Source organism: Phalaenopsis equestris, unplaced genomic scaffold, assembly GCF_001263595.1.
Source record: "Phalaenopsis equestris unplaced genomic scaffold, ASM126359v1 Scaffold000837, whole genome shotgun sequence".
Classification (NCBI taxonomy): domain Eukaryota; kingdom Viridiplantae; phylum Streptophyta; class Magnoliopsida; order Asparagales; family Orchidaceae; genus Phalaenopsis; species Phalaenopsis equestris.
In genome coordinates, this window is record NW_018165277.1 from 125,407 (window position 1) to 137,640 (window position 12,234).

At 31.4% G+C, this 12,234-nt stretch overlaps 1 protein-coding gene across 2 annotated transcripts in view; it reads right to left on the minus strand.

The window, feature by feature from the left end:
- Positions 1 to 1,970: 1,970 nt before the first annotated feature.
- LOC110031524 (cyclin-L1-1-like) overlaps positions 1,971 to 12,234 on the minus strand; it is an 18,712-nt gene continuing 8,448 nt past the window's right edge. The window contains exons 5-9 of one of the 2 annotated variants that reach the window (XR_002294744.1): positions 4,664 to 4,934; positions 3,940 to 4,300; positions 3,553 to 3,588; positions 2,958 to 3,090; positions 1,971 to 2,255 (exon numbers count right to left, since the gene is read on the minus strand). Coding sequence is in view for 1 of the 2 variants with exons in the window: in XM_020734768.1 (XP_020590427.1) it covers positions 3,017 to 3,090; positions 3,553 to 3,588; positions 3,940 to 4,300; positions 4,664 to 4,934 (742 nt within the window). In the remaining variant the exon portion in view is untranslated. Of the gene's footprint in view, positions 2,256 to 2,703; positions 3,091 to 3,552; positions 3,589 to 3,939; positions 4,301 to 4,663; positions 4,935 to 12,234 lie in introns of those variants that run through there. The other variant, XM_020734768.1, reaches the window with a different exon arrangement.

A 12,234-nucleotide genomic window follows, 5' to 3' on the forward strand; every position in this document is an offset into this window, starting at 1 on the left:
TTCATGTTGATGGAGTATGTGGCGGACCAATTGCTATTGGCGCTGGTGGTGCTAAACTTATCAATTTTGCCAATATTGAACGCGAACCTCCTTAATGAACTAACAATCTTTGAATTAAAATTGTAGAATAAATTGTTCCTTTATTTAAGTATAAGAAGTACTTTGTTGCACCAAACAGCAAATGATTGTAATAGCACAATGGTACCAACTTGTGGCATGCTTTCAACCTTAACTTTTAATAAATTGTTCAAACCAATTTCATGTGTTGGATGAGCTTTTTGAAATCATTTATAGTTCATTAAGGAGATCAAAGTTTTTCTGGTTTCCATTTCGCACATTTATGTGCATGTACAAGGTGCTCTCAACATTCACATTCATGGACATGTCTGCTTGGTTAGAACTACAACCCAGTTGATGTTGTTCAAATTATCATAACATATTTAAACATATCATATATTTAAAACATAAACAAATAATAAAATAAAGTTGAAAACAAATTATAATATATTTTTTTACACTAATTTTGAAGAATATGAAATGTAAAAAAAATAGTAAGACTTGATGGTATTGTAACAGAAGTGTGATAATATTCAAGAGCTCAAAGAATTTATTGGCTTCGTAAAATTTTTAATATTAATTTAAAAACTAAAAAGATGTTTGGTGAATAGAGAAATAGTCTATTAAATCTTATTTGGGATGCATGAGAGGCTGTAAATTATAGAAATATTAAGTTTTAATGTGTCATACATTGAAGTTATGAGAGGGTAATTGAACATAGGTTGTTACCTGATACAAAAATTTATCAAAATCAGTTTGAATTCATGTCGAACAAGCCTACCATGAAAGCTATACATTCAATTGAGAGTTGATCAAAAAATATTAAGGAGAACCTACGTATGAATTCTTGATGTGTGCGTTTTTCGCTAATAATGTCCTTCATGTGGACAAGACGGCCGACCCCACTTAATGGAATAATGGTAGTATAAAAGGCTTGTTATTGTCATTGTTGTTGTACTATTTTTGAAACATATATAACATTAAAACTTTTACTAATAAATCATCCAATAACTATATTTAATATTAAATCTTTAGTATACATTTCAACTAAATGCTTCTCCTTCCTATTTTAAAATCTCAAAAAACAACCGAATTTTCCATTAGGAATTCAAATGTCATGTCATTAATATCAACCATCAAACATTCATTCTAAATTAATATAAACCACTCAACACATGATATGTAAAACATTAAATAAAGCTGCATAACCTCTCTAGTACATAACCTACAATAAAAATGTGGTATGAAGACAAAACACATAAAATATAGGGGCAGGGAAAGTTTAGGGTTATCAAGATGATTTTATATTCATTAAACTTAATTTAAAACACATATAATATCAAAATGAATTGATGGGATATATATCATGCTCAAGTGCCAAATAAAAACCATTATAACAAAATTTAGGTTTAGATTTTTCCCTTTTCTGTGACACTTCTCTTTTTTTCTGCAACTCTAAATGGGAAAAAAAGGCAGCGGGCTGAGTTAATACAAAGTTACAAAGTGCGTGAGAGCAAATACAGAATACAACTGAAATTGCAAAAAGAAAAAAAGAGTGTGATATGAGTGGTATGTATGTAAATCTTCCAAAAAAAAAGGGGAGAATTCACATTCATCCCGCACAACAATCATGTATTTACATATCTAATACCTAAAGTTTGATGTTTACACAGCTAAATTTATAACACCTTGTCATAAATTTAGGCATATAATGCATTTTACTTTTAAAAAAATAGTGATGTTTTTTAATCCCAAAACATCCTTTGGGTCATGCCAAGGGATAGAGCGTTCAACGGATGAGAGGAATAGAGAAAAAAAAAATTAGAGAGAGTGCACAACAGTAGAGTTTCTCTTGGAATAGATTCATTAGCCTTTCTTAAAGAAATGACCTCTCAATGTATAGCTCGTAGAGAAAGCCTGGTAAATAACATGTTTTGTCTCTAATTAAATAGGAACGTTACATGTGATTTATTAACCATTACACGTTTACCTATTTGTAACTGATTTTTGGATCTTTTGGTCTTGATCACCATCGTTCGCACCGCTTCGTATTCAAAATTATTGTTGGCACCGCTTTGTATTTGTAACTGTACAACCTAGTCAGTTGATCGTCATTCGGTAGGCTGAAATTCCCTCGGTTGGTCGAGAGCTCTTTGAACAGCTTTCCTGAGTGAACCCATTGTGGAGACCTTCTTATCCTTAATGAAGATTTATTCCAACAGGCAGATTAGAAGGAAGGAAAAATTTCAATGGCCCATAATCGGTCGAGGAAGTCAGTTTCATATGTTCATTCCCCAATGCAGATGCAAAGTGTTAGTACCATTTTAATTTCCTTCAGTCGGCCCATTATCCGACTGAACGAAGTGATCCTCGTTGGCTCGGCCTTTTACTATGATGATGTGGTCATTTGGTATTTTCTTTGTGTGATCCGTTGAATTTTCTCGAAATTCGTGTGATCAGATTTTCGATGTGTAGATGTGTTCTTTTTTATGTTATGTTTTAAGAATTGAATGGAATACATATAAATATGAAAGTTTCGGTGTTAGCCATGTAAATACATAAGAACTGTGTGGTATGTATGTCATTGCCCCAGAAAAAAAAGGCTCCAGTAATCTTGCTGAATAGAAGACATGTAAAACAAGAGAGTTCACAACATGGATTTAATATGAAATTTAAAAAAACTACAATAGTATGAATATTTATACATAAACATAATATGAAATTAAAAAAAACTACAACAGTATGAATATTTATACATAAACATAATATTATGGAGCAACTCACCTACAGCACAAGCAGGAGTAAAACTAGCTAAAAATTCCTAATGATTAATTATCTCTACCACTCTTCTAAGGTATATAATTTGTGAATTTTGATGCGGTAAACATAGATATTTGTACCTTTATAGCTGCCAAATTCTAATAATACAGAAGCCTTCAAGTGGAGCAAAACTTCAACTTCAGGAGTATGTACTATGATGCCTGTGACGATCCTTGTCTCTGGAGGAGTGCGAACTGTGATACTCACTTCTATCTGATTAGAAGGAAGGAAAAATTCAAATTATATAAAAATAAAATCAGTAAATTCTTAAAGATAATATATAAATAGCTTAAATAACCAAAATAGTCCCAGGATTTCTTTTTAGGTATTTACTTTATTCGAGCATTTCACAACTCAACAAATCTTAAACAATTTTGTTCTACTGTCAACTGGAGTTTTCTAGAGAAAAATTAATTGAGGAGAGCTTTTCATGAGGGCCTTGTAAAGTTTTAAAGATCAATCCCACTTAGCTTCAGTTAGTGAGATTGACCCTAAAAAATCTAAAATACTAATGATGAATCTGACAGTATAGTCAAGTTGGTTCAAATTTGATGAATTAAGGGGCAAAATTGAACACCTAAAAAATTTTGAGACTAAAATGAACACATTTAAAAATCTAAGAACCGTTTTGATCATTTGCTCCATAAATTCAACCAGAATATAAACAGGGCATACCGCGGGACGAATGATGCCTTGGTTTATCTGAATTCCCTGCAATTAAGAAGAGAAACAATAAGCAACATAAGCTACAGACCACAACATATTGTCATGAAAATAAAATAAGGGAAATTTACATACACACCACACAATTCGTATGTACCTGTATATCTAACACCCAAAAAGCTTGATATTTACACCTACAACACCTTGGTGTTATACACCAATGCATGAAAAGGTGTATTCCACTTTTAAAAAAAATATTGACGGTGATATTTTTAATGTGATGTTAAAAATTTGAGCAATATGTATGTAAATATCAATGTTCAGGAGTTAGATATCTAAATAAATACATTAGAATTTTGCGGTATGTATGTAAATGCCCCAATAAAAAAAATGACACACCTGAGCTTTTGTCTTTAGAGCGATGACTCCTCTCCTTCTCCCGGTCCGAGTCCCTGCCCCTACTCTCACGATCTGAGTCCCTACCCCTGCTGTCACGATCCCGTTCTCTCGCTCTCAACCTTTCTCGATCTCTTTCACGATTCTTCTCCCCATTACGATCCGATTTAAGCTCACTCCTTAAACTTTCAGTCTCCTCCTCTTTAGTATCAGGCACTGTTTTACCATCCTCATCGCTCTTCTTGGATTCTTTCAACTTATCTAGAGCTGCTTTTATTATTGAATCTTTAAAGCAGCTACCATCCTGACTATTTACTGACTTAGGAGGGCTAGAGTCATTAGCATTACCGTTAAAAGAGTTTTCCTAAACAGAAGAACATCAAGCAATGTACAGTGCAATAAAGTTATTTTAAAATTAAATAAATAAATAATAGCTGAGAAAGGTGCATTTACATGCATACCACCCCTTTTTTATGTATGCACATATCTAACACCTAAACTTTGATTTTTACATTCATACCACAACAATCTTTTATATCACAGCAAAAATACTACTAATTTTAATTTTGAAAAGAATACATCTTTTCAAGAATGGGTAGGGTGGAAATATGTAAAACTTGAAGTTCAGGTGTTAGATATGTAGATACATAAAAATCAGGAGGTATGCATGTAAATCTTCCTAAAAAAATAAAACTTAGGAGAAAATTAGTGTAATAGAATTTACCACCTTGGAAACATGAGATTGTGAGTTTGGCACTCGGCTAATTGATGTAAAAGAATCGATATCTTTATACACTGGGACATATTTTGCCTTGGGGAGACTGTAGAGATGAGCGAGCACTCTACAAACTTCCTGAATTCCAGATTGATCGGCATCGAATACAAGCCACCAAGGTGGATTTTCCGGGAGAGGAACCTGGAACCTACGTGCTGCAGCGTATACTACCCCGCAAGCTACGACTTCACTCTTAAAGCGAACGCACAAAGTTGTTCTCAAACTATGAAGAAAATAAAGAAAAACATTAATAACTGAGGTATAATTAGTCTCAATTAAAATAAAAATAGAGTTGTTATCAGCATGCTTCCTTGATTCAAACATTTGATGAGAGAGAGAGAGATGTCTAAATCACATTGACCTAAAATTTGTACTGGAGAGAAGAGATTGACAATTCTTATCACATTTAATCAAGATAATATTAACGTCTAAATTATAATATAATATAATTTGATTAATACTAAAATAGAAATGCACTAAATAATTTTAGTCCAATCAAAATCAATTTTAAAAAAACCAAATCATGAACTCAAACTATTTTGAATTATTTTTGGACTTAAGATGTTCTCAATAAAAATTTGATACAACTCAAAATTAATTACATTTCAAGTAATTTGTCAAGCAAGAGCATTTTATATTTATTCTTATGTTATATGTTAATTTTGAGAAGTTCGATGATAAGTGATTCCACCCATTTAAGACCTTACCCATTAGGGCTTTCGGAGGCTACGCTCCACGTAGTTACAGTCAACCCAGCCCGCTTGACAGCCCTATTCCAAAGCTAAATATATTCCAAAATAATTTGAGCTTTAAATTATATAAAAAGATAATTCAAGCTAATAAATTCAACAATCTTAATAAGGATAACATCAGCCCCAAAAATAACCGAGAAATTAATTTGTGTTGAACCAAAAATAGCCATCACACTTTTTTTCATAAAAACAAAATAAACTATGTTATACCTTTTAAACCTCTTCGAGAAACAAAATTATGACATGCAAAAAAAAAAAATGGATTAACACAAAAATTGACAACTTAAGGTATTTCATTTCAATATATCATGGAAACTTCATAAATTAAATATTGAGAAAAAAACAGTTGACCGAGTACTCAAGATCCAACCAAGGCCGGGGGGCATAAAGTGCATATTTATCATACAAGTATACTTTCTAATAAAGTTTCAACATGGAGGAAGAAGTTTGCAAGTATTTTGATCTGGATGACAAGCAAGTCACATTATGATAACTGAACAAATTTTCAAAGGAAAATTGAAAAGGCATCATGCATTCTCTCAAAATATATAAATGAGATGAATCGCATTTGTCATCCACATAAGCCAAGCCAGCTTTTGATGATTTCATTGAGCAAATAATTAAAAGTACAAAAGACCATATTTTTACATATTTACTGTTTCAAGAAGCATCTATTGGTCGATCATTGCCCCATTGAAACTATTAAGAATATGATAAATCAACAGGGACCAATTCGCTTCCCTTGAGACATGTAGAAGTACTTTAAAATTTGGTTCTTAAAACCTTTATGTAGTGTCAACGTTGATGGGTGAACTCTTCACAGATTCTGAGGTATTAAGCTCAGAATAAAATGAACTCCTAGTTCTCTTAAGTAATCAGAGGAGCCATCTTTTAGATAACGTGGTCATCCTAGGAGTATCGGGTTGATGTTCCCAGCAATTCAATACATGTAATATAATAGGCTTGCACACGAACCGAGCGTTCGAAAAGCTACATGTGGCTCGGTTTGATAAGAGCTCGTTTATATTTATTTGATTAAATTACCAAACAAGCTTGACCACTTCTATGAATACTATATAGTTAAATAAACAAGCTTGAACAGGTCCTTGTTTGGCTCATTTATGTTCATGAACAATATCATGAAAAGCTCCCCAAGCACGCTTGATTGAAGCTTGAATAAATGCTTGTGAACAATCTCGATTAAAGCTCAATTTAGCGCTCATTAGTGAGATCATTTAATGGTAGTGAAAGCTTGAGTGAAGCTAGACTTAAAGAAAATTTATTTCATAAATTTTTACTTACAATTTTTATAAAGTTTAATATAGTCATATTAAAATTAATCTTTAATTATATGATCAAGTTCGTTCACTAGTTTGTCGTTTAAAACATAAAAGCACATTTTTATGGAGCTCAACAAACTCCTTGTTTGTAAGCTTGTTAAGGCTAGATAAGAAGCTTGTTTAACCAAATGAGCTTTATAAGATTGAAAAAGATAATTTGGTTAGATAACAAGTAACTTGATTAATATTGTGAATATTATCATTTAAAACTCATGAACTAGTTCGATAGTAGGCCCGGTTAAGGCTTGTTTGTCTTATTAAACGAGCGGCTCGTTTATAAGCTCAATGAACCCTAAAAGAATCGACCTCAAATTGAGCTTCAGCTCAAACATCATTTTTAAAATTAAGCCAAGCTAGAACACTGTTCTTGAAACTCGAATCGAGCACAAGTAAAGCTTGAACAAGATTCAAACTAACGAGAGCTTAAGCTCGATTCATCTGCAGCCCAGTATATAAGCATTGGATATATTGCCATCATCAAGAACACCATTAAACTTATGAGTTATGACAACTATTAGGGTGGGTTATCATGAATCCTTCTCATCTATCTTTTCTATTGAGTGTTACATGAGTTGTTAACTCCATTTAACCAAAAATAGCTACTACCATTGGTCTCTGTATTCATTGCTAATTCTTTCACATTATGTTAGTTAATCTTGTTGGTGCATCTTTGTAGACTCATTTCAATCTATTGTTCATAATATCTCCTTATCTTCTAAGGATATTATCAAAAATTAAATTTTACAACTAAATACTCATATCATATACTCGATCTTTCATCTGCTAATCCTAAAATCCTAATAGTCTAAAAATAAATTTCATTATATCAAATTCACAGTTATTTCAAAAGAGACCTCATAAATCAAGACTAAATCATATACAAATAGCATATAATATGGTACCTCGCTTCTAACATTTTGTGCCAACATCTTTACAACGAACACTTAAAACTAATGACTAATATTATCATTGACATAATCTTATTATGATTGAAATATCTTTTGTCACACCACAACTACACATTTTAATCACTGATCCCTCATATATAGATCAATAACCTCACTGTACTTATGCCATATGATTTGTCTAAAATACTCATCAATAAATTCATATAATAATTGATCATAAGCTTTTCCAAGTCTAATTAAAAAAAGAACATATTTAATTTTATGTGTTATTAATTTAAATGGCTGAACATATAGATTGTTGGCATGATAATTTTTCATATCATTAAATCAAACTAACTCTTAAAAGCCGATGTAATTTGTATGAGCTTTCCATCACCCTCTCGAACAAAAGGGGCACATTTTTTCCCTCTGTAAATAAATTACAAAATTTGCGAGATTCTAGTAGCTATTTCAAGTGAATCTTCTAATATAAATTATGCATGATTAAATGATAAGATGCACAAGGGCCAATATTATGTGAGCAAACAAAAAAATAAATGGAACAAAAAAATTGCATGTTGCCTTGAAAATCTAAATTTGGTAAAAATTGAGCTAATCCCAAATAGGGATCCCTCTACTGTGACAGAGTACGACAGTAAATTTAGTAGATGAATAATTTGTTTTGAAAATTCATACTTCATTTTTTCCTTTACCTTAAGCCTACATAAGGATTCCATCAAGAAGAAACAGTTAAATGAAGGAACTCAGCCAACAAATTGAGAAAGAAAAAAAAAAACTATAACAGCTAGTAGAATTTGACCTAGGTTGACCAAGATGCTTGATATTGAATACTAAATAGTTTGAATGCATGTATGAATGTGTTCTATCAGCTCAGTAAAATAGACCAACTCAATTAATCGGTCTTAATTCTACCAATCAACTTAAATCCTGGTAAGAACTTAATCAATTTTCAAAACCCAGATTCGAAATTTCATCTTTTCATGAGTGAAAAATAAATTTAGAATCACAATTTAAATATAAAATTGGAAATCTAATGTACAATTCAAAATGAGGATTTCAGACTAGTAAGCTTCTAAACTCAACTCTCAAAACCAAATTTGGCTTTTGTGTAAGAGCCTTGAAAAATAAATAAATCCAAAACTATAATCTGTTTTAATTTGATTGGATTTTCCCAAAAAACTAAAGAAACAACAAAAATATTTTTTTTTCCTAAATATAAACTAAAAACTGAATTGGTCGTTAGTAAAAAAAAAAATTGAAGCAACCAAATACTAGAATTTCATTTGATTCACACGCTCAACCCGATAACATTGAGATACTTTAAATAGAGATCAGCTTAAAATATGGCCTTCAACCTCAAAGCACGTTAACTAGTTTGTATGATAAAATTGAGATTTCGGTAATCATTATTTCTTAATTAGATTGACAAAGAATCTAATTGGGCATAAAGCAAACTGATAAAATTTTGCTTATTTCGTTTCACCAAGTTTATACACTTCTTACGACGAGATTGAACTAATGATTCAAACATAAAACCTTGAATCAAGTCATTTCACAACTAGACCAATAAAATCAAATCATGTTTTTGGTACAATTATGCCATCATCGAGTAAAAGAGAATACATGTAATTGGCAATAGATCAAGTGCATGAACGTATGTATGCATGTATTTTAATTAGATTGATAAAAGAGATCAACATGTTGGATTGGTTAAGAGTGTGTATTCTATCAGCTCAGCTAAATAAACCAAATAAATGAATCGGTTTCAATTCTATCAATCAATATACAGCACAACTGAAATCCAGACAAGAGCTAAACCAATTTTCAATTTGATTAGGCCAAAACAAAATTTTTAAAAACCTAGATTCGAGATTTCATCATTCCATGTGTGAAAATTAAATTTAAAATCAAAATTTAAATATAAAATTGGAAATCTAATCTACAATTCAAAATGAGGATTTCAGAGTCTCAGATTCTAAACTCAACTCTCAAAACCAAATTTGGCTTTTGAATAAGAACCTTGATAATGTAAGAGCCTTGAAAAATAAATAAATCCAAAACTATAATCTGTTTTAATTTGATTGGATTTTCCCAAAAAACTAAAGAAACAACAAAAATATTTTTTTTTCCTAAATATAAACTAAAAACTGAATTGGTCGTTAGTAAAAAAAAAAATTGAAGCAACCAAATACTAGAATTTCATTTGATTCACACGCTCAACCCGATAACATTGAGATACTTTAAATAGAGATCAGCTTAAAATATGGCCTTCAACCTCAAAGCACGTTAACTAGTTTGTATGATAAAATTGAGATTTCGGTAATCATTATTTCTTAATTAGATTGACAAAGAATCTAATTGGGCATAAAGCAAACTGATAAAATTTTGCTTATTTCGTTTCACCAAGTTTATACACTTCTTACGACGAGATTGAACTAATGATTCAAACATAAAACCTTGAATCAAGTCATTTCACAACTAGACCAATAAAATCAAATCATGTTTTTGGTACAATTATGCCATCATCGAGTAAAAGAGAATACATGTAATTGGCAATAGATCAAATGCATGAACGTATGTATGCATGTATTTTAATTAGATTGATAAAAGAGATCAACATGTTGGATTGGTTAAGAGTGTGTATTCTATCAGCTCAGCTAAATAAACCAAATAAATGAATCGGTTTCAATTCTATCAATCAATATACAGCACAACTGAAATCCAGACAAGAGCTAAACCAATTTTCAATTTGATTAGGCCAAAACAAAATTTTTAAAAACCTAGATTCGAGATTTCATCATTCCATGTGTGAAAATTAAATTTAAAATCAAAATTTAAATATAAAATTGGAAATCTAAAATCTAATCTACAATCAAAATGAGGATTTCAGAGTCTCAGATTCTAAACTCAACTCTCAAAACCAAATTTGGCTTTTGAATAAGAACCTTGATAAAGAAACAAATCCAAAACTATAATCTATTTTCATTTGATTGGATTTTCCCAAAAAGCTCAGAAAACAACAAAACTATTTTTGTTTTCAAATATAAACTAAAAACTGAATTGGACATTAGTAAAGAAAACTTGAATGAAACAAATACTATAATTTCATTTGATTCACACACTCAACACAATAACAATGATATACATCAAATCAAGATCAGCTTGAAATCTACCCTGCAACCTCAAAGCAAGTCAACCGTTTTGTATGATAAAATTGAGATTTTGGTAATCATTATTTCTTAATTAGGTCGATGAAGGATCTAATTAGGTATAAAGTAGACAGGTAAAATTTTGTTTATTTTGCTTCACCAAGTATATACACTTATTACCATGAGACTTAACCAATGATTCAAGCATAAAACATTGAATCAAGTCATTTCACAGATAGATCATAAAATCAAATCAAGTTTTTGGTAGAATTATGTCCTAATTCGAGAAAAAATACAACAACAACAACAACAACAAAGCCTTAATCCCACTACGTGGGGTCGGCTACATGAATCCTTTTTCTCCATTGCGTCCTATTTAGTGTCATATTTTCATTTAGTTCTAGTAAATTAAGATCATTTTTATACAATAAGCCCAAGTCTTCCTGGGTCTACCTCTGCCTTTCTTAACACAAGTCGAATTTAAAACATCTACTCTCCTAATCGGATCATCTAATGGTCGACGTTTAATATGACCAAACCATCTAAGACGACTTTCTCTAATTTTGTCTGTCACAGGAGCTACACCAACCCTATCACGAATATATTCATTCCGCATTTTGTCTCTAAGTGTAAAGCCACTCATCCACCTAATCATTCTCATCTCGGCAACACTTAACTTATTATTATGCTTCTCTTTTAAAGGCCAACATTCAGCGCCATAGAGCATTGCAGGTCTCACCACCATCTTATAAAATTTTCCTTTCAGTCTTAGCGGTACTTTTCTATCACACAAAAGGCCCGAAGCATTCCTCCACTTCAACCAACCAACTTGAATTCTACTATTAACATCCCCATCTATATCACCATCGCTTTGGACAACGGACCCAAGATATCTAAATCGTTCACACCTTTTAATAATTTGATCACCCAAAGTCACACTTCTGTCACTAGAGCTATTAATACTAAAATTACATTCCATGTATTCAGTTTTAGTTCTACTTAAACGAAGGCCTTTAGACTCCAATGTAGACCTCCATAATTCAAGTTTTTCCTGGGCTTTTTCTCTCGTTTTATCCACGAGAAGAATAGCATCAGCAAAAAGCATACACCAAGGTACATCCTCCTGTAAATATCCAGTAAGACAATCCATAACTAAAGCAAAAAGATATGGGCTTAAAGTCGATCCCTGATGTAAACCAACAGAAATAGGAAAATATTTTGTCAATCCTCCTTCAGTTTGAACACAAGTAACAGCTCTAGTATACATATCTTTAATGACTTGAATATAAGTCAAATCAACACATTTCTTCTCGAGAACTTTCCAAAGGATATCTCTTGGAACCTTATCGTAAGCTTTTTCTAAATCAATAAAAA